The sequence below is a fragment of the Mustela nivalis genome, assembly GCF_964662115.1.
Source record: "Mustela nivalis genome assembly, chromosome: 2".
In the NCBI taxonomy this organism is placed as follows: domain Eukaryota; kingdom Metazoa; phylum Chordata; class Mammalia; order Carnivora; family Mustelidae; genus Mustela; species Mustela nivalis.
The window spans coordinates 145,652,801-145,679,273 of record NC_139021.1 but is presented as its reverse complement, the minus strand read 5'-3'; the positions used below and the strand labels follow the sequence as shown (position 1 = coordinate 145,679,273).

General features: G+C 53.3%; 1 protein-coding gene across 8 annotated transcripts; it reads right to left on the bottom strand.

The window, feature by feature from the left end:
* Positions 1-208: 208 nt before the first annotated feature.
* GPRIN2 (G protein regulated inducer of neurite outgrowth 2) lies at positions 209-23,246 on the bottom strand. Of its 8 annotated transcripts, XM_082718335.1 has the most exons (4): positions 23,105-23,246; positions 16,972-17,091; positions 16,799-16,877; positions 209-4,054 (listed from the first exon to the last, which is right to left on the bottom strand). In XM_082718335.1, exons 1-4 carry the CDS (start codon positions 23,140-23,142, stop codon positions 2,669-2,671), a joined length of 1,623 nt encoding a protein of 540 aa, XP_082574461.1. In that variant the 5' UTR covers positions 23,143-23,246; the 3' UTR covers positions 209-2,668. The 8 variants fall into 8 exon arrangements, with proteins under 8 accessions (XP_082574461.1, XP_082574456.1, XP_082574454.1 ...); XM_082718330.1 differs by lacking the exons at positions 16,799-16,877; positions 16,972-17,091; positions 23,105-23,246 and adding exons at positions 6,895-7,021; positions 9,510-9,726; XM_082718328.1 differs by lacking the exons at positions 16,799-16,877; positions 16,972-17,091; positions 23,105-23,246 and adding an exon at positions 13,052-13,121.
* Positions 23,247-26,473: the final 3,227 nt, after the last annotated feature.

Genomic DNA, 26,473 nt, shown 5'->3' with positions numbered 1-26,473 from the left:
GAGGTGATAAGCTCCAGGAAACCAGACTTCAGCTGTTGGGGGGCCCTTACAGGAAGGGGAGAACAATGGACAGAAGGGAGGAGTCCCTGGAGAAGAAGGAGGGGGATTCCTGCCTGGAGGAGGAGCTCAGGATCCAGGGGGGATGCTCCAAGAACAAAACCTACCAGAGAAAAACCAGACCAGCCAGGACTGTGGACCCTTGCCTGGCAAAGCTCTGACCTCCAAAACTTTATTTCAAATTCAGAACAAAACAAATGTACAAATAATGAAATCCACCACCTCCCACAACAGGGCCTGAAGGGGACCCAGAGATTCTGGTCACAAATCTGGAATCTGAGGGGAGATCTGCAAACTAAGCAGGTGGACATATCTTGAGTCCCTAAACCACAACTGGTCATGCCTGGACAGGGAGGGGCCACAGCAATGGCACAGGGATGAGGGGTTCATACTCCAGGGCAAACTCAGGGATTCTGCTGTAGTCACTAGGTAAACCCACTGGCCAGGGCTATGCAGTCTGAGCCATGGGGCCATGGCCAGGGTGGCAAGCCTACCCAGGAGGGTATGACGGGGTCCCCAGCCATGCAGTCCCGAGGCCAGACACACCTGGATTCCAACACCACCCTGCAAACATTTATCTCAGTTATGAGTTGGGTAGAAGGTTTGGCTGGCCCTTCCCACTCAGGGCCCAGCCCAGCCCAACATCCTGGCACTCCAGGTGCAGACTAGAAGCGGCACGGGTTGGCCAGGTTGGCCCCCATCAGCCCAACAGAGAATGAACTCATTCCAATTTGCATATAACAGAGAAAGTCTCTTAAGGGTTTCACTGATCCAAGCCAAATATCCTGACATGTGACCCTTCACCTGCCTCCTCTCGTCCCAGGTGGTGGCCTCGCCTCCTTTTGCTCAAACTGGAAACCTCAGGCTCCTGGAACTCCTCCTCCTTCCTGAAGCCACTGCAGAATGGGTGTGTGGTGTGTGTGTGTGGCGCATACCCAAACCCCAGCTCCCCTTCCGTCTCCCCTTGACAGGCCCCCCCTTGGCTCGTACACCCACATCTCCTGGGCCCTGCCTCCCACCTCGTCCTGTCCTCACCATGGGGCACCCTTGCCAGCCTCCCAACCCAACAAACACTCTGACAGAGGCTACATTACCGTGGCTCACCACAGCATGAGCAGGACGGGCACCTCCAGGTCTCTGACCAGACTGTCCCAGCTGCCTGGTGTGCCCTTCCCCACGGTCCATCTGTCCAGCCCCACTGTGTCCTCAACACCCTGCTCAGCATCTGGGCCCTGACCCCACCCCAGGGCAGGGGACCCTGAGCAGCCCCCTAACCTCTTAAGAGTAAGTTGGTGGACTTACTCTTCGATGCTAAGCCCAAGATGACAACACAAGCCCGTCCCCAAACTCCACAGCGCCTGAGAGATCTTCAGGCAATGAAGTCAGTCTGTACTAAGCCTGTGTCCTGGGCTTCCTCACTCCATATCCCTGGCTCCCCACTGCCTGGCCCAGGTCAACTCACCTGGGCACGGCTGAGAGAACAGGCCCATCGTGGGCCTCCCTGCTCCCCAGGGTCTCATAGCTCTGGCCATTCCCCACGAGGTGGAAGACCCCACTCCAGGCCCCTTCCCTTTTCCCACCCATTTCTCCCTTCCCTCCTTCCAAGGACCGCACCAGCTGGGAATAAATCATTAAGCCACAGGAATGAGGTGACAAGGGTGCAATTTCAGGCCCTGCCAAAATATTTGGGGACAAAGAGCCACCTGTTCTCCCCTTCCTGAGACTGGCTTCTGCCACGATGACCAACAAGGGGGCTGACTCTTAGTAGCACCCCCGGCCCTTCTGTAACGCTCAGCACCCTGGTCCTGATGTGCCACCTCCCCCACACTGTCAGCTCAGCAAGGGTGCAGACAGCCTGTCTCATTCCCCAAGAAACCCACAGAACCCCGCACAGAATAGTGACTCAATAAATTCTTTTGGTTCGTGACTGTACTGCACTGACCAGCCATGTGCTGCAGGAAAAAGACTGCAGCCTTCAGCCAGCCTTGGCTTTGAACCTTAGCCCACCCCCTCCAGCAGGCCAGCCCAGGGCCTGTCAGGTACAGCCTTGCCAGGTGTCCATGGTTTCATCCAGATAATGGGGCAAAGAGGCGGGTGCTCCCCAGGGTAAGGTGACAAGCACAGTGGGGGGGCACACAGGCTGTCTTCAACATCCGTGCCCTGCGCTAAAGACCCAGCCAGTCCTATCACTTGGGCCCCCAACTTTCATGTCAGGAAGGTGTTATAGCTCAGCACTATAGCTCAGCTCTAAAATACAGCCACCAAAAGCCCTCAGAGAAATCGCAGCAGACTTCTGAGGAGAGACTACACAGAATGTCAAGTATTTTTACAGAAGAATCGGAATCTCCTCCTGCACGGTGCTGAAAGTCTGTCCCAAGGTTCAGAGCCTCGACGTGCAGAGATGTGGCTCATGGGGATCAAGCCCTTAAAAACCAGCCCAGCTGTGAGAAGCAGTGGTCCCCTGTGCTGTGGTCCTGCGCCCTGCGGTCAACCAACAGCAGAGACACGTCCACAGCCGCCGGTAGGACCGAGAAACGTGGCACCCCCTGCAGCCCGGGCCCTGAGGCTGAGTCTAAGGAGGGCTCAGGAGAGCTCCAAGGGCCATGGCCCCTCACTCGGGAGCTCCCCCAGAGCAGCCGCAGCAGCTGGGGCGCCGCAGGGACTGCATGACGGCTCGCAGCGGCCCCCGGCGGCCCTCCGCTGACAGGCTGTCCTCGCTGGTAGGCGCCCGCTGCAGCTGCTCAAACTGCATCTCCAGATGTTTCTGGATGGCCACGCCCAGCACCTCGGGGTCCACTGCAGCTCCGTACACCTCCCAGGTCATGCCCTCAGCATCCCATCGCACATCCCGCACGGGGGAGGGTGCCTCCTCCAGGTCGGCCCCCACGGTTACCTCCGGGAATGTGTGCAGGGCCGCAGGGCCTTCCAGGGGCGGGCTGGTGGCCACAGCCTTGCAGACAGCCATGGGTGCTGCCTGCACACCAGCATCCTGGGCTGACAGAGAGGATGCCAACACAGGGGCCAAGTCACTGGCTGAGGTCATGGTCCACACATCCTTGGTCCTGGCACCAGGCTCCGTGGCTGACCCGGTGGGACCCCAAGGGTGATGGGCACAACAGTGGGAATGCCCAGGGAGCACCCCAGGCAACCTACACTGGAAGTTCACCCCATGCTGTGCCTGTAGCCCAGACTCACTCACAGAGGCCACTAGCTTGGGGAAGGCCAGGATCCCTGGGGCTGGCAGGGCGTGGCAGCAGCCACTGGTCCCCACCTCCCTCATCCCGCACAGTAGCGTTGCTGCAGACAGGGCGTGGCAGGAGGCGGTTGCCGGCTGCCCAGTGGCTTCGGGTCCAGCCTGGGGGCTGCTGCTGGCGGGGGCTGTCCCTCCCACGTCTGGTGGCGTTACCCTCACCTGACTCTCTCCCAGTGTCCAGGCTGAGTTCGAAGACCCTTCCTCTGGAGCCAGGTCCCTTTCTAGGCCGGCAAGGGCCTGGCCTCCCTGGCCAGAAGTACGGCTGGGCTGCAGCCGAGCCCTGTGGACAGGCAAGCTGCCAAGGGCCGAGCAGCTGAGGCTGGCCTTCTGGGTAGCACCGCGACCCCGGGTCTGGGTGCTACGGACCAGGTCCGAGTGGCTCCTCTGCATGGCAGTGGCGCCAGGGGCCCGCAGGCGACACAGATCACCACCGCCCATGGTAGACACATTGCCCACAGTGCTGCTCCGCCAGTGGCCCACAGCACGAGGCCGGGGCCGGGGGCTAGATGCCTGTGCCTGCTCCTCACTCTCACTGTGCTGCTCCTCCTCCTCTGGACTCTGCGGACTGCTGCTGGCCTCGCCCGGCTGGGCCTGCCATACGGTGCTGCTGGCACTCTTGCGGAGCTCTGGTCTCTGCCCCTGGCCTTCACCCAGCAGGCTGGACGAGCTCCGGGACAGGGGCTGCGGGCGGGGGCTCCAGGATGGCCGGGCACCTGGCTCGGGGCGGCTGGTGCTCATGGTGGCCTGCAGGAGAGAGAGGGAGGGAATGGAGCTGAATTGTGTGCAGTACCTCAGCTGGACACCGCCGTGGGCTTGCGCGGAGCTAGGCACGCTGGGAGGACAGCTGCAGCCCCAGCTGCCTGATGGCCCAGAGCCATGAGGACACCAGACACTTAAAATCAAGATCAGCACACATTACACTGGAAGATGTCCCTGCAAATCTCTGATAACAGTACCAAGCGATTAGAACCAGCCCTAGCACAAGGTCCCAGAGACCACCCACACCAGCTGCTAAGTCTTTACTGCTGCCTTACCTGGCAAGACGGGAATCCAGGGGAAAAGCCATGTCTGCTGGGACCCTGGGGTGGGGACTGCAGCACTGGGGGCGGGGGCTTTGAAACAACAGCTCTTAGTCAACCAGCCCAAGAGCATTGCAGTATTTTAATAACCAGTAAAGCCTGACTGGCAAATACTAGCCTGGTTCCTCCTAAAACTGTCCGTACCCATCTTGCTCTGGAGTGGGGCCTCCCTGGGACAGAGCTGGGGCTCCAAGGAGGGCTGTGAGATGAAAAACAATGAACAGAGGGCTCATGAAGGACCTTGGGTTCTCCCCCGCCCCTGCTCCCTTTCCCACCCTCTCGGGCCTAGCCTGGTTGAGCTGTCCTGTCTCTTGGACTCAGTCTTGGCAGCTGTGAAGGGGAAACAGGTTTCCTGACTCCCAGCTCAGGCTCCAGGGGGAGGGAGAGGCCCCACGAGCCAGCCCTTTACATGTTCACTTGTTCCACAGCCGTCTCCAAGCACCTACCGCCTGCCAGGCTCTGGAGTTGGGAGACGAGGAACCAGCTTGGATCCGGCCGCACCTCCAGGAACGGGACCTAACGTCACCAGGCAGACAGGCCCTCCATAAAATTTAAATTCCCTCTTGCCACTTGTGCCTGCACTCTCCTTGCCTCCCTCCCCGCCTGCCATTCCTGTCCCTTCCTCCCGTCACACAGACCCCTCTGGATGTGCTCACAGCCTCCTCCGCAGCCTAGAGCCTGGCCCCTTCAGCCTCGGCACCTCCTCCTGGAGAAGCGTGCCCAGGCTGGGCTGGCTCCATCTCTGGCTGAGCACTGGCTGGCCTGGATGGAGCGACCTGAGCAACCGTGGGCCTCCCACCAACCCAAAGCTGTTGGAGCAGCCCTGGCGGCCCGTGCCCCTCAGTCTACCCAGCACCCACAACGGACGTGACACTGGCTGGCACTCGGCCCGGCTGTTATGTGTCTGCCTCAGAGAACAAGAGAGTGAAGCCACAGGGGAGAGGGCTGAGTGCCGAATATGGGGTCCGAGAGAGCATTTCCAGGAGAGCTCACTTCGCATGATGGATCAGAGAAGGCCTCCCGGGAGCCCAGCTGTGTAAGTGGGGCCCAGAGAGAAGGAGAAGGGGCCGGGGGAGAGCACAAGGCAGGAGGCACACGAGGGGAGGGGAGGAGGCTGGGCAGGGCCCCAGAGGGGATAAGGAGGAGAGGTCAGGGCATGTGGGCCGGCCTGGCCCCAGCCAAAGCTGTCAGTGAGGACCCTCCCCCCAGGACTCCCTGCCAGGCAGGACCAGCTGGAGAAACAGGACAGGGGAAGAGAAGCAATCCCAGTCCTGCCCTTCCACCCCTGGCCTGATAAGAACTACCAAGACACCAACCGCCTTGGCCAGGTGAGCAAGGCCACCAGAAAGAGAACGTGGGAAGGACTCTCAGGAACTCAGTTTCTGTATAATTACCAACTTCTTCTGCCCCAACACTCAGGAGACGGCTGCCGGCTCTTCCACAGTGAGGATGCTTCTGGAACTGCAGTCCCCTGAGAGCTCAAGGCTTGCTTTGGAGTCCAGTTCAGCCCAGCTTTGTGATGGTGGGAAAGATTCTACTCTGCACTGCCCTATAGATGGGCACCAGCCACATGTGGCTCCTAAGCCCTTGACCTGTGGCCTTTGTGACTGACAAACTGGCTTCCTGATTTCATGTCCCAGTAAGCCATTTAAAGTGTAAATGGCCACCTGTGCTTAATGACTCCCCTCTGGGACCCATGGGCTCTAGCTCCAGCCTGCACAGGTGTGTCCCCACCTGGCTGCTCCTCGAGGCCGAAGCCACACTGGTCCCAGGAGTCAAGAAAAGGATAAGCAGCCAAGGGAGGACAAGAACCCGGGCCCTGCCCTCCAGGAGCTCCAAGATGGACGTACATACAGAGAAGGGCAACAAAGCCAGTAACAGTCACAGTTATGAGGACGTTAAAGAACAGCTCACAGGGCTGTCAAACCACCGCCCCCCCACCCGATGCCCCGTGCCAGGCACAAATCACACCCTATTTGCACACTGGCTCACTTCACTGTAATTGTCACAGCAGCCTCGTAAGGTACACCATCCACCCCATTCTGCAGATGAGGAGGCCAGAGCTCAGAGAGGTGTCCCAACTTGCCAGTAGGCACACAGCTGGCGAGCAGCTAAGCCAGGAATCAAATCCAGGAGCGTCTGAGTCCTGGAGACTAACATTCCCCGACTACCGCCATCCCCCGACTTTGCAGTTGCCCTGACTTGGCTGAAAGACCAGCACCCAACACAGCCTCTGAAACCCACCGACCTGAAACCCTCCTGGGAAGCAGAGCCAGAGAGAGCAAGGTCAGGCCCTGGCCCCACTCTGAGGAAACAGGGGGGCTGAGGTTGCGGATACACTCAGACTCCTCTGGGAGCTACTCAGAAGCCACCAGTGACAAGGTTCCCACTGTGTCCCCCTCACCAGATGGCTGCCTCACCAGGACGAGGCATTCCCCCAGAGAAAGCAGTGACCACAGAGACCCTGGGCGGGTGGCTATCTGTCATTTCCCTTCTTCACCTCACCTCCACGAGTGGCAGCTGACAAAATAGAGGCCAGGAGCAGTTGAGAAATTTCAGAGAGCCCACAGCTGAACCCCAATGGGGTATTTCTCCCACAGCCTGGTCTTCTTGGCCTCGAAGGAGGGAAATGCTGTGAGGGAAGTCACCCAGATTATCCCAGTGAAAGGAGGTTTCCCACACCCTCATCGCCAAGAAGAGGGGCTTTCCAGGGAGCAAAAGGAGCTGACCAAATGAGCTTTGGAGCCATGGGTAAGCAAGCGAGGCAAGGGGTCTGCTTCTAAGCCTGATTCCTCCCCTTCCCGTGCACCTGCCCCAGGCAGACACCTATGCTCCCTGAGCCCCAGTTTGCCCAGTCTGCAAAACAGAAGCAAATGCAGCTGCAAGGTTGCTGTGAAGTCTACTAACATGACGGTGCACAGACGGAATAGCGGCTGCTAGTAATAATCTCTTCTTTCCTCCTCCTATCAGGAGCGACCCGTGCTCAAGGTATCACAGGGACTAGGACTGGGGGCAAAGGGACCTTTTCGAGACACCTGTAGGTGAGCTTCCTCTCGCTTCCCAGTCCTTCCTGTCCTCATCTCATCCTAGGACCTAGTCACCACCAGGGTCCCCAGTGTCTCCGTCACTGCACTAAGCTTCCCAATCTATTTTAAAACTTAAGCTGGGAGGATACGCACCCATGCTTGTACATACATGTATGTAGGTGCACACCCAAGTCTGGAGTCTGGCCTGAATGGCATGCACACTTGCCTTAAAAACCATGGAGAAGGCTCTGGTTTCACCCCCAAACAGATCCTAGAAAGATGTTTTAGCACAAAATAAATGACAGGCACACCGAGCTATCCAAGACCGCTAGTGTTCTTTGGATGACACCTTACTGTCCCCTCTGTTGCCCCGTTTGATGCTAAAGTTGCAAGATGGCCATGTCTTGTGGCCTATATAGGATCTCCTACTGCCTCAGTTCTGCTGCTCAGTAAATGGAAGAACAACTGGCCTCACGCAGCAATCAGCCAGCATTATTTTGAGTAAAGCCTCCCAGTCCTGGAAAACCTCCCAAACTGGCCCAACCAAAAAACAACAACAACAACAACAACAAAAACCCGAAACAAAATAATAAACGAAACTGCTAGGTTGACTTGGTCAGAGATTCTAGCTCCTGCCATACTACCCAGCAGAGAGCTCAGGCCTTTGGGAGTGCGGCCGGGGCAGGGCACACAAAAGCCACTTCAAGCAGGCCTGGTTCAGACCACCCTGTGTCATCCACATACATCTCCTCTTGTCAAGAGATAAGCAGTTGGATGATGACTTCTGCTTCCAGCAAAACCAAAACAGGAAAAGCAAACTCATGTGGTCAGCAGGGGAAACTGCTCCAATGTTAAAATATGGACCTTACCCCTCAGGGACCTGGTAGGGATACACAGCACGGGAACCCTTGGTTGGATAGTGGGGGTGTAGCAATCAGATAGTGGTCTGATCCATCCCAGCAGCAAAAGAGGGTCTGACAGGACCACTCAAGGCCAAAGTTGGGCAAAGCAGCAAGGAGCATTCCTGAGCTACCGAGAGGGATTGTTTGAAGGGGACAAAATCTGCCCATCACAGGATGAGGGGGCCTTAAGTACAAAATGCTCAGGTCACATGCTGTGCCGCTAAAGGGTTCGAGGATAACTGAGCAAAAGCCCAAAGGACCCAGCACTGCTCATCAGAGAGGCCCAGGCCCCCAAACGCCCCAGAGCTTCCTCCCCTGAGGACAATATGCCCATACTTCCCAGGAGGCACCTGGGGTGGAGGAGGTCAACCTAAAGGCCCAGGTGCCCCAAACCAGAGGTAGCCAGGGTAGCTAGTGTATCCCTCCCTGCATGCTCCCGGGCACCCATGCCTGCAGGCACCCATGCACCAGCATGGGCCTGAGCCCCACCCGTGGCCGCATGAGAAGCGGACGCACAGGCCCATCTACTGTGGGAGCCTGCAGGAAACAGCATCTCCACAGCTGCTCTCTGCACACCAAATGTACAGGCCGCCTCTGGCTCTGGGGCTAGAGGCCTGAACACACCACACCATACTCTCTCCCCCAGAGCAGGGGCCCCTTCCCCGCCCCTCCTCACAAAGCCCACCGGACCCAGGGAGAAGGTCCTGGATACAATCCCCCAAACTAGGCTACAGATCTTCCCAGAAGCAAAAGCAGTGACTGAAGGAGGATGAGGCTGTGAGGCAAGGGGTATGGATGGAGGGCAGAAGGAACGCGAGGGAAAGGAGGTTTGGGGCTGGAGGCCTCGCGGAAGGGTGGAGGGAGGGGTAGGGATGGAAAAGGGAGGAGGAATGGGAGGGGACAGCGATAGTAGCGGAGATGGAGTCAGAAGAAGTCGGGGTCCTAGGCAGAGTGCTGGACATGGGAGGATGGGCAGAGGAGACGCGAAAGAGGGGATGGGATAGGCAATGAGAGGAGAGATGGGAGGAGGGATGCAGCCATGGGGGCGCTGAGCACCAGGCTGGGGCTGTGATGCGGAGGGTCGAGCGCACGAAGAGGTGAGGAGTGGGGTTCTGGGGCGCAGGAAGGGAACGGGCTGCCCATCCCACCACCCTTCCCCCTACCACCCGCACGCCCACAGCCGGCCTCTCACCCTCTCGCCCGCCCGGGGCCGCGCAGGCCGGCGGAAGCGCTGCTCCTGCGGCCGCCACAGGTGCCCGGCGCAGCTGCCCAAGATGGAGCCGGAGCCCGACCCGGCCCGGGCCAAAGACGCCACCCGCCGCCGTCCGCCTGGCCCGCGGAGCCAGCGCCCGGGTGGCGCCCAGGGGTGACTGGGGGGCTGGAGAAGGAGGGGCGCAGGGGGCGGTGGCCCCGCTCACCTGGGCCAGCCCCCGCGCTCCACAGCCCGCGTCGGCGTCCGGGCCCCGCCCCCTGCCCGCGGCCCCACCCCCGAGACCCGGCCTGCCCCGCCCCCACGGCCGCCGAGCAGTCCGGCGCCCACAGTCGCTGGAGCCCCTACCCCTCTGTCCACGAGCCCCCAGTCCTCCTTCCCGACCTCAGGGGAGGTCTCCACTGTCCCGTCTCTTCGGCCCCGCCCCCATCACGATCCCCTGTTATACGCGCCTGCCCTGCGAATTCCCCAAGACACCCATCTTCTCGACTTGCCTCCCAACCCCAATCTTATAGGCTCGGCTCCCCACAGCCCTGAGCCCCCGACTGAGGCCCCAAGTCCACTTCCTCATTGCCCCGCCCCTTCGGTCCCCGTGGTAGAGCGCCACACCCCTCACCGAGGGCCACTGGTCCTCCTGCGACCTACTTCCTCACAGCCCCGCCCAACGTCCTTTATCATCCTGGACCCGCCCTTCATAAGTTTCCGGCTTCCGACCCCACCCTCAAGACCCCATGGCTTTAGGGCCATTCACCCTCGGACACCAGGCCGGGTTCATCATAGTCATAGTCCCGCTCCCCTGTTCTCCAAACGCTGAACCCCACAGTCCCATCCTCTTAGCTCTACTCTCGCAGACTCCAAGACGACCCTGGTCCCGGACCCCAAAGCCTGTATTCTCCCACCCTTTCCCTGGCCCATGTCCATATCCCCACCTTTGCCCCCTAACCCAATCCCATTCCTGGGCATTCAATCTCCAGACCATCCCCATGGGCCCCAACAGCTGGCATGCACAATGACCATGAGAGGGTGAGGCCACCCCATCTAAGACACACCCCATCCGGCTGCTTCCTATAGTCCCCAAAATAACCTCCCTCTCTCCCTTTCTGCCCCAGGATTCCAGGAAGAGTCCAGGTCCTGGGAATGCTTGGTCCCACCACCTTTCCTTCTGCATCCCCCCGTATCTGAAAGCCCTGATCTGGCTAGGGAGTCGCAGAGGAGCAACAGCCACCCACACAAGCCACCCTCGACCCCTTCAGCTCTCCAGAGGTTCCTGCCACTCATCCTGAGGGCCTCATTTTAAGAAGAGCATTTCCCACCTCTGGGCCCCAGTCTCTTGAGAATTGGGTCCCAATGTTGACTCCGTTGACTCTAGCTCGGGGAACCCCTGATTTGCTTGCCCAACATTTTGCTGAGGGATCTACACAGCTTTGGTTCAGTGCCCCCAGTAGCTAATGCCTCTCTGCTCCTCCTCCAGTTTGAGAAGCCTGGGCTCACCTCTCCAGCCTCTCCCAGCCCTGCTCTGAGGCCAGAGCATCAGAAGGTCAGCACAAAGCCCCTCAGACCTCAGATCAAGGTCAAGAGTGGAGAACCTAGGCTGGAATGTGTACCATTCACTGCCCTTCCCCCAGCCCCTACCCCTGCTCCTAGCCCAGAAGAGGGGTGTGCAGCCTAGGCCACAGGTGTGGCTGGTACCTCCCGCCCAGTCGCCCCCCCACCCCACCCCCACCGCCTGGTATGTTCTCTGAGTGCAGGGACCCCCTGCACCTTGTATCCCCGTCTGTAGCTATGAACTGCCCCTCATCAGATTACCTTATAGACCAAAGGAGACAACAGATACCTGTCACAGACAGCATTTGGGTCCCATAGATCATGCCCTCATACTCCCCCACCTGAGGTTTAACACAGGCATCCATGTCTCCCTATTCCCACCCCCTCCAGCCTGGGATCCTGCTGCTTAGGGCCTGGCTAGAATGGAAGCCTTGGCCCTATCTCCCCCGCCCCTCATGCCATGGTCACCTACAGCTTCAAGTGGGGGCTCACTCACTGGAGGAGTGGGTGGGGTTCTGCTCAGGAAGACTCAGACTGCCCTAAGCACCCCTTTCCAGTGGGGTCTCAGAGCACTGGCCCAGACAGCTATGGAGGGGATGGTGAACACTGGAGGGTAACAAGGGAACCTAACCCTAACCCTAACCCTAAGCCCCAGGCCCTGTCCTCCCACCACACACAGCCTGCCAGGGGGGATCTGCCCAAAGGGGCCATATGGGAGATTGTTTGCGGAGACTACCAACCCACTCCTCCTTTTGCCTAGCAATTAGGGCCCCTCTTTTCATGTCTCAGGAATCTTATTCACATTGTCTTTTTAGGGAAGTCAGCTGAGCCCCAAGAAGGGATAAGTTACCTGGGGTCACATTGAGAGTCGGTGCCAGTGCCTGGGGCTCCAAGCTCCCTGGTCAAATGAGAGCCTCTAAGAACCTCAACCGTTGTTTCAGGGAGGCACCTTGGAGTCTGGTGTCCACCTGCAGATGCGGCCTCGCTGAACCTGCCACCAGGGTCTCTGAGCCTGGCCTTGGCACCTTGGACAGCTAGTCCTCTTCTTCCAACTGTGGTTTGGCAAAGAAGCTTCTCTGGCTGTGGTGGCTGCCCAGGGAGAGCCAAGCATGGAGAGTCAGCCCTCAGTTGCTGTCCTAACTCCACCTGTTCTCTTGCTCTGCAATCCCACACCCAAGAAAACTGTCCACCTCTCTGGGCATTGGTTTCCTCATCAGCACAGCGACAATAATTACACCTCCCTCCCTCCCAGGGCTGTGGGAAAGATGGGGTTTACGAAAGTGTTCTGCGGAGTGTTCTTGCTGCTATCAGTCATTTGATCAAATATTTATTGAGCTCCTCCTGTGTCAGGTTCTGGAAGTAAAAGCCAGAACCGCCTGGTGTGGGGCAGGAGTGGGGTTTGTTGACTGCTCTAGTAGAGAGGGGAGGCTCTGGTTTAGGACTACAAGGACCAAGGGCCACTCCTTGAGACTCAGAATCTGACCAAAGAGGGACACATAGGCTCAGTTGGTTAAGCGACTGCCTTTGGCTCAGGTCATGATCCTGGAGCTCTAGGATTGAGCCCTGCATCAGGCTCCCAGCTCCATGGGGAGTCTGCTTCTCCCTATAACCTTCTACCCTCTCATGCTCTCTCTCTCACTCTTTCTCTCTCAAATAAATAAGTAAAATCTTAAAAAAAAAAAAAAAAAAAGAATCTGACAGAAGAGGAGCAAGAATGGTGTGCTCCGGAGTTCAGTCAGGGCATGATGTAATGCCAGGTAGAGAGGAGAGCTGCACATCTAGAACTTTCCCAGAAGGTCTGGGCATCAGGGCCACAGGGGTCCCTGAAGTCACAGGAGTTGAATAAGGTCTTCAGGAAGAGTAGCAAACAGGGCCCAGGACCCAGCTGTGGGTAACCAACCAGGTGGCAAAGGACTGAGAAGCAGCAGCCAGGGAGGAAAGAGGGAAACTGAGGCATTGCTGGGACTCTGGATGCTCACAGCAAGCAGCTTCATCATGGTGCTGGAGGCAGGACCACAGGAGTGCACTGGGTAAGGAGCTGGAGGGCAGAATCCAAGACACCAAATGTGCACACAACTCTTTTAAGCAAGACCCTAAAGGGGAGAATAAAGAAAGGGGTCACTCAGGAAGGACATGGGGTCAAGAGAGATTTGGGGCTTTTGGCTGTGGCTTTTTGGTTGGCTTTTTAATATGCTGCATCATGGAGTAGGAATCTTTAATTTCAAGCAACAGAGAACAGCTCGGGTTGAGATAGGCAGAAAGGGAGTTGTCGGAAGACCGCGGGGAGTTCAGAAAGGAAAGTGACGTGGAGAGCTATTCTTGCTCTCCAAGCTGGGAGCCAGGGGACTCCAGACCTCCACAGAGGGAGCCACTTCCCAGTCTTGCCCGGTCACGGCCATGGAAGGAAGGATTCTGGTTTTTTCTCCTTTTGTTCTGTTCAAGATTCTAAGTCTCAGGGAAGCAGGAGCTCTTTGTGTGAGCTACGGCCACACACCTTCTGTCCGTGGACAATCGAGGAATACCTGGCCTAGTAGACCTCTAGGAGTACCCAGGGCCTCCCAGGACACTTTCCCCAGAGGGAGGAATGGAGGCCAAGTGGCCAGACCCAGACAGATCCACTGCACGCTGTAGCAAGTTCAGCGTACTTGACATTGGGGGGCAAGGAGCCGTAGAGGGGGAGCGGATGAAGAGCTGGAAAGAGAGCAGACCTTATGCACAGCTGGCATAAGGTCCCGAAGGGCTGGGACATGTGAAGCAGGAGTGGGGACAGCTTCTCTATGTAACTGGAAAGCGAGAAGAAATGACAGGTGTAGGTAGGTTACTAGGTTTGGAAATTTAAGGTTGATGGTTTCTCTTTTCTCTGTGCAATAAAAGGCAAACTGTTGTGCTGAGACAGAAGGGAGAAGATGGAAAGGTTGGAGGGGTGAGAAGAGCAGAGGAGGTTTGAAATGGTCATTGCAGAGGGGCACCTGGGTGGCTCAGTCAGTTAAGTGACTGACTCTTGATTTCAGCTCAGGTCATGATCTCAAGGTCGTGGGATTGAGCCCCGCACTGGGCTCCATGCTGGGCATAGAGTCTGTTTAAGACTCTCTCTCTCCCTCTCCTTCTATCTCCCCACCCCCAATACCCTCACTAAAATATTTTTTAAAAAAAGAAAAGGAAAAGAAATCATCATTGCAAAGAGGGGGAAGATCCTCTGTTGGCTGAAGAAACGCAGTAGAAGATATTGCCAAGCAGTACTGGGGCCCAAGCAAGACCAGCAATAATATCATCAAAGAAAACAAGTTTTAATTAGGACTTGCAGTTGCAAGAGAGAAAAAGAGAGTCACAAAATGACCACAGCATTCTGGGTGCCGGTGGCCGGGAGCATACAGCCAAACCGGCTGGCCCTTCTGCCGTGGGTGCTTGAGTCGTCGGCTTCTAAGAGTCAGCTGAGCTTGTATCAAACTCCGATGGTATGTGTCATAGTGACACAATTGCATAAATAATCAATCTAATTTAATTAAATAGGGCATGAATTAGTGGAATATGCATAGAAAAAGAAAGTTCTGTTCCTACGAAGTCTAGGTTAAGTGCTTTGGAAAGTGAGACACAAAATTGGCTGTCAGTTGAGTGTGGTAAAGGCAGCTTGAAAAAGAATAGGAGGAAAATGTTAGCTTCTGAATCAGATTGCTTCCCGGCTGCCATAACATTAACTGACTTGCCTATGAACCTGTCATTTATTAGACCTGAACACAGGAGGAAAGGGTTACTATTGTATAGTTTAGGCAAATGAGGGGACTTATTGAATCATCTTCAGGCACTGGCTGAAGCCAAGGACTCCGATGATGTGGACAGGATCTCTCACCTGCTCCTTCCCTCTGACACCCTCTGGGCTAATTTCTCACACAGACTCTCTCCTTTCGTGAAACAAGGTTGCTGGCAACCCAACCTGCCCATCTCTGGATCCTCAAACCAGGTCTTCCTGAACCTGCCTGACAATCCTGGGCCAGACGGAGAGAGCTCTCTGGCAGGCTGGCCTGTGTCCTGTGCTCTTCCAAGGATGCTCAGGTCCCTGTCCTAGGACAGGCAGCCCCTCCAGGAACTCAGTGGACAGTGGACAGGCAAGAAGCTGTTGCCAGACTAAAGGGAAAGCAACACCGAGTTGGCCCAAAGCGCAGATGACCACAGGTGGCAGCATCTCTGGGAGACTCAGAAAAGGAGCCATTGAAAATTCAAATGTGTCCGTGTGCCATCAATGCCTACGGAAGGGAGAGCTTAGATTAAGCTGAACAGTATCTGTCTTTCTGACACGAAAATTCCTAGAGTGTGAGAGACTCTTCTCACAGCCATACGATCCGTGAGTGAAAAGGCTGTGCCTTTTTGTCTGACCAAAGGCACCGACTTCCCAGGACCTGGTATATAATAGATGCTGAGAGAAGGGAGGGAGGGAGGAAGGCTATCCAGGAATACCCATTACCTAGTACCACCTCAGTTTCATCCACAGACATTTCACCGAGTCCCTAATAAATGCCAACCGTACACTGTGAGCTGGGAATACAGACTGCATCAGAGATGCCTTGACCTCAGAGCCGGGGCGATGGGGCACTCAGGGACAGCAGTGATGGATGCACACACAGACAATTAGATCAGAGTGATGAAAGGACACAGAAGGGGCTGGAGCACACAGAGGAGAGGCCCTGTAGTAGACCTCTGTTCCCTTTTAGCTCCCCACAATGCACACCCTCCACTTCCTTTAGGGAATCACCCCCATACAGAGGCTTCCAGTTGTCCCCCAATCCTTACTCCCCCTTCTATAAGCATAGAACTCCCCTCGCTGAGAACACACCTGCCCAGAGCAGAGACCACCTTTTCAAACACCGTGCAGCAAGGCCCACAGTGTGCCTGGACTCTGTTCCAGTGACGTGTTAGCAGAAGTGAGGCACACGGCTTCTAGCTGAACCCCTCAGAAGGCGTGTTTCTTTCCCTCTCCCCTGGTTGGCATGAAGCTAATATTGCTAGGCCATATTGGGGTCCAACCAAGATGTGTGACCAGCAATAATACTTCCCAGAAAGAATCATCAAGGAAAAGCAAGTTTTGATTAGGATTTATAATTGCAAGAGAGAAAAAAAGAGTCGAAGGCCCAGCTTTCTGGATGCTGGTAGCTGGGAGGTGACAATTTGGCTGGCTGGGCCTTCTGCTCTCGGCAGTCAAGTGAACTGGTATTTAGCTAATTCGTACATTCTGATGAAGGCAAGACCCCCTGATCCCCAGGGATATGAGAGCAACAGGATAGAAGGACCCTACATCCCAACGCTACACAGTTGTCAGTCTACCCTCGATTGTTTACGACCAAATTTTGCATGAAAGAGAAAGTAGCCTACAGTCTATTTAAGCTGCTATGGGGCAGGGATGCTCTTGCAAAAGGAAAGCCTAGATGGTAATGCATACAGAATTTTGTGCCTCCAACAGAGGTAGTACAGGTAACAAATCTTAAAATATGTTCTCAACACATAGATATTGTAGGCCAGGAAGCTGGAGACCCTTGCTGTGCCCTGCGAAAGCAGTTGATCAACTCCCACAGTCCCCTGGAAAGTCATCTGTAACTGTAGGAAAATGAATGAATATTTCAGGATGCTCGCGTTTGCTGGCTGCTCCTTGCCACTCTCAGCAAAGGCCTCTATGAGCCAGGACAGTCTAAATAGAGCTAGCCAGGGTGCAGGCAGAGATGGGAGGGAACGCATACCGGCAAGCAGATGCTCTCGGGCTGTGATTTCTCAGAGCTGAAAACTCCAACCACTTCTATACGGCAAACTGAAGCAGATCTAGAAGACATTTTTGAAGAAGGGGTAAATTCAGGAGACGAGACTATGGACACTAACTATTCTTTCTCAAGCATTTTCAGTTAAGAGTTCTTACCCCGACAGTGACAGCCAGCTCAACGGCAAAGGCCAGACCGATGGTGTTGCCTTCCAGTCTAAGTTGAATGTCTTCGCTGGTCTCAGGTTCACGGGGAGGTGATCAGGTATAGCAGGCAGGCTGTTAAATGAAAGACCAGAGTTTCTAGGCTTAAATATTAAATATGGGTCCGCGAGAAGATCTAGAAGCAAATAGGCAGAAAGCCAAGTAAGATTCTGAGGGATATGTGTGTTACCAAAGAAAGCCTGAGCCCAGCCAGTACAAAGCCCTCATTGCTGACTCCTTAAAAAACCAATCTCCGGGGGCGCCTGGGTGGCTCAGTGGGTTAAGCCTCTGCCTCCGGCTCAGGTCGTGATCTCAGGGTCCAGAGATTGAGCCCTGCATCAGGCTCTCTGCTCAGTGGGGAGCCTGCTTCCCCCTCTCTCTCTGCCTGCCTCTGTGTCTGCCTGTGATCTCTTTCCCTCTGTCAAGTAAATAAATAAAATCTTTTTTTAAAAAATTTTAAAAAATTAAAAAATAACCTCCACAGAGTGATGTATGGAACTGTTGAATTACTATATTACTATATTGTACACCTACATATAAACTCTATGTTAACTCCCCAGAATTAAAATAAAAACCTAAAAGGAAAAACAGCTAGCCTCTTGCCGACAAACCCATACCGCAGGAAGTGGGCTGCACGACTGTACAATCCCAAGAGATGTACACCTTCAATGCCAACTTTGGATTTGGCCACAGAAGGTAGTAGACAAAGAGGGGACCACCAGGGCCCAGAGGGACAGTCCTGGAGAAAGGGCTGTCATCCAAGAAATATACTCCACTCGCTGGGAATCTTCATAGTTTCTGCCTGGTAGGACTTGATGATGGTGGCCAATGGCTTCATGGGTTTCTGTGTTTCTGTGTTTCCTTAATCTGGACAGGGGTTCCTACTGTGTTATCCTATTCTGACTGACTGTGGTGTATGGGGTATGATGAGACAGCTTGTATGGCCACACCATAAAGAACCACATCCATCCCTAAAACCAAGGGAGAGGGCATTCCAAGCTTTGAAGAACAGGGCACATAGACATTTGGTTGGCCCAAGGAATAGACTGGGATAGAGACTGCTAACCACCTCCCTAACAGTCAAGATCTCTTCATATGTTTAAAGAATCTCTGCTTTTTATCTGGGGACATGAAAATCCAGGGGGTTGTAGGGGGTGGGGGGCTATATTCCTAGAAGCTATGTTTGGGCAAGTAAGTGACCAATAGGACTGAAGTGGGGAGAGGTGATTCTTTAACCAAAAGTAGGGGGAGTCTTCCTCTTTTCTCTTTTCTGTTTCCACTGGCTGGGTGGTAGAAGTGGTGAAATATGTCAAGCTACACGAATGCACAATACCTATGAATAGGGAATAAACAAGAGAAGAAGAAATCTGGGCTCAGGCTGCTTACCTGAAGACAGGTGAGAGAGAAAGGAACTTCTGTCTTGCTTAGGCCAACCTTATTCAAGGTCTCTCTTCCAGCAGTTCAACCCATATCCTAAAAATTACTCACCCTTTCCTTTACGCCCATGTGTTTTGGGTGTGTCTCAGAGGAGGAGCACATGCTTGGGCCCAGGCCAATCACTTGCATCACATCTCCCTGGCTCCCGAGATTGCTCAGGATAAGCATGCGTCCCACTTAGAGCCAATGACATGCAATCAAGAATTTCTCTGGGAGTCCGAAGAAAGAAACTCAACTCCTGTCCCTAAGGATATATGCAGACTGAAGCCACCATCTTACTCAGAGCCTGATGCTGGAGCCAGCCCAGAGGGTGACAAGGTGAAGGTGTGAAGAGAAGCAAGGTCCCAGGTACATCATGTGAGCCTTGAATGCAGTTTAGGCTAAGGCTGGTCTCATTCCTTGACTTTTCAGTTACAGAAGCCAATAATTATCACTTTTGTTTAAACTAGTTTGGGTTAAATTTCCATCTCTTGCTACCAAAGGTGGCCTCAGTGATAGTCTTCAGCCTAGACTGGGAGTATCATGGAGGTGGCATGGAAGGCAGATACCTGAGTTCAATCTTACAAGGGAAGTCAGAGACCACCTGAAGCTTGCTTGGGAAAACATGGACTTGTTATAAAGATGCATGTGTATTTGAACTAGAATTGGAAAGGTCTCAGGACCTAGCCAGACAGATCCAGCCATAGTCATTGCTGTATCACTTCCTTCCTGGAGCCTGGAAGCATCACCTCCCTCCAGAAGGTCCTCTGTGCTACACTCTGTACCAACTAGCGCCCTCTACTGATGCAGAATTTCCACTCTTTGGATACCTTGAATCACCGAGGCCCCAGCTCCTCCTGGTGGATTCTCTCAATGCATCCTTTTCACTTCTGCTGCTAGCTGCCTAACTCTGGACATTCTTCCCAACACCCAGTTCAAACAAAAGAAATCTGATAGACACAGGTCATCTCTAATGCCAAAGGAAAGCACAAGTCCTGGCCAGCTGATGGATTCAGCACCTAGGTCAGGAGCCCCTTCCCATGTGATGGCCACATGGTCTAAAACAAGTCCACCTGCTGGTTGGGCTATTAGGACTGTGGGCATAGCAGGTACCACTACTGATGTGCCTTGCATATCTATAAAAATATATATATATTATATTAGGCAGTACTCTTTTGGCTTTTAGAGGCAGAGCTCAACTCAAATTGACTAAACCACCCAAAGGACATTTCTTGGGCTCTTGTAAAATCCAAGTCCAAGGCAGTCAGCTTTTGCTGGATCTAGGTGCAAGGGATGTCCTCAAAGCCTGGCACCTCTCCGTCTCTTTTAGCCAGATTTCCCATACATAGTTGGCTCTCAGCAGCTCCTGGATTATATCCTCACATCTATAAGTCCTTGGAAAAGAATTTAAAGAGTTGAAAAAAATGCCAAGTTATTGTATTAGCTATTATTGTTGTTATCACTTCCTACAGTTACCCCCAAATGTGAGGTTTGAGTTACAGTAAACTAATGTGAGTCACTGTGGCCTAAGAAATGTGATGCTCTGACTGACAGATTCTGGATCGAGTGGAACTCTGGAGTTAAGAAGTTATCCCACCCTGTCACATATCTGGGATTAGAGGAGAACACATGGGTTTTGTTGCCAGAAGAAGCAATAGATTTTGGACAGATAAAAACAACAGATGTCTGCTGCAATCCACACCATTGGCCACCCACCATCTGCATATATCCTTCCTTCCATAAACATACTTGTGAAAATACTCTTGTTTAAAATAATGCAGTTATACCATATACCATCAAACCCTCTCATAGCAATGGTAACAGAAGAAAATAGGGTCTAGATTCTCCAACTGCTGCATCCAGATCCAGTTCCAGAATCTCTGGGTGGTGTGTGGTCCTTTCAGAGAGCCTAGAAGGAACGGTCCTAAGTGACGCTCTAAAAACCTAGAGAACAGGACCCAGTGGTGATCTATTTCAAGGGCACCATCGAGGTTAATAAATTCCAATAATCCAATTCATCTTGATTAGTCTACTCAAGATTCAAGTTTCAGACTGAGAGCAGAAGATTAGCCTAAAATGCATGTCAAACCCACTCCTTGACCAGAGGAGAGCAGGGCGGAATGCATCTGATGGAAGAGGGAACCTGGTTTCCGTTACTGTAAGAAGGAAGCAAGGGCATGATGGAAAATCCTTATGTATGTGCTTCTGTGGCCTGACAAAGTGATAGAGACACGCTGGTGGGTGGGTGGTCAGGTCTGCAGGCTCAGGCAGCAGCTTCAGATACGCAGCTCTCTCTAATGCCTAGGAACATGTGAGCTCCCAATTCACACCGTGAGGCCACTAACAGCTTACTCTGGGGGACTTGGGACACTGTGCTAATTCAGACCTAGGTCTTGGCTCCTTACAGGTCTGATTGTAACATTGCCGGAGGCCCAAATGGAGGGCTGCTGCTGATGGCCTACCTGTGTCAGGAGAGACTAGATTTTGCTGCAACCTCAAGCTTCATGGAAGTATCAGTGGCTTAACTGAGTGAAGATCTATTTGCTGCTCATGCTTTACGTTCCTCATAGATTGGCAAGAGAGCTTTGTTTCTCTCAGGAACCCAGGCAACTGGAGGCTCCTAGACACATGCTTTTGCAATCAGCACCTCGATGGAAAAGAAGGTGGAGAATTAGGCACCAACTCTTAAAGCTTCCACCAGAAAGTGATACATGTCACTTCTGTTCATATTTCTTTGGCCAAAATAAATCACACATCCATACCTAAGTCCAAGGGGAGGGGGGGCTTCATTCCACCTGCATGAAAAGAGGAAAGTCAGACACACACTGCACTAATGGGAACCACTACCCAGTTTCTCTCTTTTCTTCCTTCCTACAAGAGTCACAGTTTTGTCCAGGATGACAGTGTACCCAGCTAAATCTACCTTTCCAGACTTCCTTGTAACTAGAGCTAGACATGTGACCTTGTTCTGACCAGTAAGATACAGAAGGGAGCCACTGGGAAGGAAAGATGATGTGATGCCTGGAGACACAGCAGCCATACTGTAAGCATAAGGACAGAAGCTACACGATAAGGAAGGCAAAAGAAGAGGATGAGGGAGCCTGAGATCTTGTTGAAATCCCTGAGTACCTGCCTTGTCCAGGGCTGCCAATTTGCAGGCTGCTTGTTACAAGAAAACAAAAAACCCTATCTCTTTGATTCACTGATACTAGGACCATCTGGTATCTGCATTCCTTACTATTTACCCTCACTGTGTTTTAAGTTTCATTTGTTCAGCTAAAGACTGTGTGTTCAGTCTTTAACATGCAGACAATCCATGGTGCAGTGCTTAGGTTCACTCAACGCAAGCTTCAAATCTAGGGTCAACCAATTTCCAGCTATGTGTCCTTAGGTGGATAACAAAGGACATATAATTAAGGCCCTTTGAGCCTTGGTTTCCTCATCTGTAAAATGGGAATAAAAGTCATGTGACAAAGACAGCCATTTCTTATTCACCTCCCGCTGTTAGACTGAAAAGGTCAGATGCCCACTGTCTTGGTCTCCCTGGAAACCAGCATGGCTGCGTGTAGATCTAGCCAATGGTGTATAAGAGCCAATGTGCTAAAAGTTTCTGATGAAAGGAGAGAAGTAAGTGAGGAGCGTGTTCCCTTCCTTCTTTTCCTGCCTTTGGACTTGGTGCTAGAGGACATCAAGTGTGGTGCTATAGTAGTTAGTCCTACAATTTTAAGGCCTGCAACTTTAAGGCCTATGTGCCTGCTAAGATGGACAGAGTAGAAAGTAACAAGAAGCCTGGGTCTTGGATGATAAACTTCAGCTGCCAAACTAAATTTGCAGCCATCTCACGACAGATTTCTTGTTAATCTCATATTTCACCAATCCTAAAACCCACATGCTTCTTGACATTTAACACTTCCGAAATCAAGTCACATCTCACAGGTGATTGGACAGTAAAGAATTGTTTCGTAGTTCGACAGCATTTTTTTTCTGATGCAAGGAAAATGATGCAATAGTGGCACGTTTTACAATCAATAGCATCTTAGAGTTACTGAAATATGAAAATAAATCTCTTTATGGTTCAAGTCACATTAAGTCAGGTTTTCTGTAAACTGTAGCCAAAAGAACTCCAAACTGGGAAAAATATCTACCGTAGATAGTGGTTGTGAAGAATGAATGAATGTATAATATGTAAGCAAAGTACTTGAGGTAGATTTTTTTTAAAGGGATGGTATTTTGTCAGGGCCTCGATATCTAGTTATATAAATTATTTGTCCAACTGTAGACATACACGCAGTCCGTAAGACTGGTAGATGTCTAAAAAATAAGTCCAGGGAAAACATGAGTTACAAGTCTGGACCTCAGAGAACTCAAAACAGGTAGCAATCTTTTTTTTTTTAAAGGTTTTTATTTATTTATTTGACAGAGAGAGAGACGGCGAAAGCTGGAACACAAGCAGGGGGAGTGGGAGAGGAAGAAACAGGCTTCCTGCTGAGCAGGGAGCTTGACATGGGACTCGATCCCAGGACCCTAGGATAATGACCTGAGATGAAGGCAGAAGGTTAATGACTGAGCCACCCAGGTGACCCAACAATCTTGTATCATTTGAAACTTTTAGTTACAGGTGCCATGTACCTACTCAAACTGGCTTAAGTATAAATGAGATTTATTGACTCACCTCAGGGAAAAGTCCGGTGATGTTCTAGATTCAGACATGGTCTGATTCAGCTGCCACAAGGACCCAGTGACTTTCACCCTCAGTGCCTGGGCACCCACTGTTCCAAGCAGATTCTGTTCTGTCAGGCTCTTTTCTTCTGCAAGATTCCTTGGTGAGATTCAAGTCCCCTGCGCCCCAGAGGCCTGTGGCCTAGCGCTGTCAGGAAAAGTGGTGTTGCCTCTCATTGGCCCTGGTCCATCCCAGTGTCTGTGTCTCCCCGAACCCATCACTGCCTCAGGAGAGCGAGCTTCGGAGGAATCAAGGCAGAGGGAAGGGTCAACCACACCTGAGTCACTGGCACTGAGAAGAGGGAGAGGAGTTCTCCCAGAACACATCTGGGGCACCATGTTAGCAGAAGGGCAAAGGAGGCTACGGTACGACAACCCCAGATGTCTTCCCAAGCCTTCTCCTCTCTATCCCCTAAGCCCACTACCACCATGCAGGCCTCGCACCATATCACTCCCTCCACAATGAAAGGCGGTCCAGGAAGACCGCCAGGAAGACCAGTAAGGAGAAGTGACAAGGCCATCCACCCTGGGGCCACAAATCCAAGGGGCGTGGAGGGGGAGAAAGGGCATAGCCCTCTGAAGGGGAGCGCTGCTCAGCTCACCACTCTGGTCTCACTGGAGTCATCAAAAAGAGTGACTGTGTTTCAGTCAACTTTCCTGCTTAAGGAACGCTATGGCAATCATCCATGAATGTTGATATTTCCCTCTCATGTCTGCAGGTTGGTGGGGGTCAGCTGGCGTAGACTGGTTCCATTGACCCCAGGCTCTCAGATAGGTTTGTGTCCGCTCCACAGACCTCTCACTGGCCTTCAGCCAGCAGCTACCTGGGCTATCCCTTTCTAACCGTGATGGCAGACACTCAAGAAAACAATTTCCGGTCTTGCAACATCTCTGCTAACGTTCTATTGGCCCAAACAAGTCACGTGGCCAAGCTCCAAGTTGAGTGCACCGCCTTGCAAGGATGGGGAAGTATGACATCAGTACCAGGAAGAGAGGACCTAGGACTGACCACGTAATCCCTGCAGCAGGGAACTGAAGGGCGGCCTTCCCCACAGGCTCAGCACTCGTAACTGATTTGTTTGTCAGAGTGAAAGCTCCCCTTTAAACCCTGAGCTGAACAATTTTGGCCTTGTCCATGATTACATGATCTGTCTAGGGGAAAGGAGGAGGAGGATGTGGGAGAGCCCTGAACTCCCGATGGCAGTCACACCTGGAATGGAGTCACAGCTGACAGAGATCCTCCCTCTTCTGTCCACGGCCCTCAACGGTCGGGATCCCGTGCTGGCAGGGCCCAGCCCCGGAATCATCATCTCTGCAGCTTGAATTACAGTAAAGTCTTCCGGTCTCCTGCAGCTCAGGCGGGCCTCAGGCAAGGTCCTCTCTCTGACAGAGTAACGCTGTCAGTGTCTTCTCTCTTCCCACACCTTGCTGACACAGCCTGCTGAGGTCAGAGGACAAGGACAGAGGAAGAGAAGGCAGTATGGAAAGTTCTTCTTCCATGGTCCCCATAAGATGGCTTTATGCTCACTGGATCTGGAAGAAATTTAATGCTGTCATGGGCGCTTTCAAAAGTCTCTTGCAGACCCTCTCTTTCCACTGCCACTCCCTACCTAGCCATCTCCACACCCAGGTCCAGAGCTGTTGTTCCCTGACCGGAGCTAATGAATCAGACACCACTGGCTCCCTCCTCGGCCCCTAGGAAGTCCACCTCCTCCTTCCTTCTGCTGCACTTCCATCGGTTCTGGGCAGGCCTTGGGTCAGGGTCAGAGATAATGGCACAGTGGCTCTTTTGATCACGTGGTCCCCTTCGATTCCTCCCGTCCTGACAAGCCGCTGGGAGTGGGCTGGTGGCAACTGCTCATCCAGTCAGGTCCCCACTCCCACTGAAAGAGGCTCACCTCATCAACAAGCCTTTGACACCACCCCAATTAGGGCATGCAGCCACTTCCCAATACAGAAGCAGCATGCCTGCCCCTCAGCCCCCGCCACCTCAACCCAAGAATCACAACCAGCTGTGTGCACCAGCCTCCAGTCAGGCTCTTTTCTGATCACACGAGATTTGCTGGCGAGATTCAAAGGCCCTCAGGAAGAACCTCTGGCCTGGCACTGTCAGGAAAATTGGCGTTGCCTCTCATTGGCCCTGGTCAGTCCCTGTGTCTGTGTCTCCCTGAACCCATCATAGCCACAGGGGGAGCTTCAGAGGAATTCCAAACTCCCAAACTCCAGTGGACACAAACCAGGCTCTCAGAGAGGTCCTGTTCAGGCTCATGGTCTCTGGACTTGAGGGAGGTATGACTCTTCCCCCTGTCCCCCATGGTAGGGGTCCCCACTCAGCTCCAACCCTTGCCCAAGTCCTCTCCGTCCTCCACTCGCTCAGCTTTGTCTTTCCCCCTACGGGCTAGCTGTGAGGCTGGTTTGCGGCCACCTTTGACAATCTGCATCTCTGTCTGTCACCTCTCTTTGGAGCTGGATGGCTAACTTCTTAGTGTCTTTGTCAAAACATTGATGTAATACCTTGATACGTTAAAACTAGAGGAGGGCAACATTTCATTTTTAAAAAGAATTTCCCAGCAGCCCCCTGAAAGATGTCTTCACGTGTCTTACCAGCTAGAGCCCTGCCACGTGGCCACCAGCAGCTGCTAAGAAGGCTAGTCAAGTCAGAATCTAGCAATCAAATCTAGGGGGCTGAGAGCACCGTACGTGGCCCAGAGAGCTCAGAGGCATCCCTGCCCCAGCACAGAGCTGCTCCCACAAAGTCTGGGTTCTGCTGTTAGCAACAAAGCTGGAGGGGTCGCAGGTGAGCACAGGGCGCTGAGGAATAAATTAGCTGCTGCCGGCCGCAATAGCCTTGACTGATAAAAGACCCGCCCCTGAGTGGCCCGTCATCCCTGGGATGGCTGCAGGTCCAGGGATGACAATTCAGAAATGACCAGCTTTGCCTCCATCCCTGACTTCTGCACTGTCTGAGGGGTCGATCAGGAGACCCAGAGCTAGAAAAACTGATGTCAAGACCAGCCAGTCACCTCCTAGCTCAGTGGCCTTGGGCAACTCCTCACATCCGTCCGTGTCGCTCACTTTCCACCTGAGTGAGATGGGAAGGAACTTCACAGTGCTAACAATTAATTAAGACTCTTCATTGCAAGTGACAGAAATTTCCTCATACTGGCTTTAAAAAAAAAAATTATTTAATTTATTGAACTGTCTGGGGAGAGATGACTCCCGGCACAGCAGGGCCAGGGTCAGACAGTATCCTGAGGCTCTGTGCTCCTGTGTCGGCTTTGTCTCACATACCCTGCTCCCACCCACCCCAGATGTAGCTCCT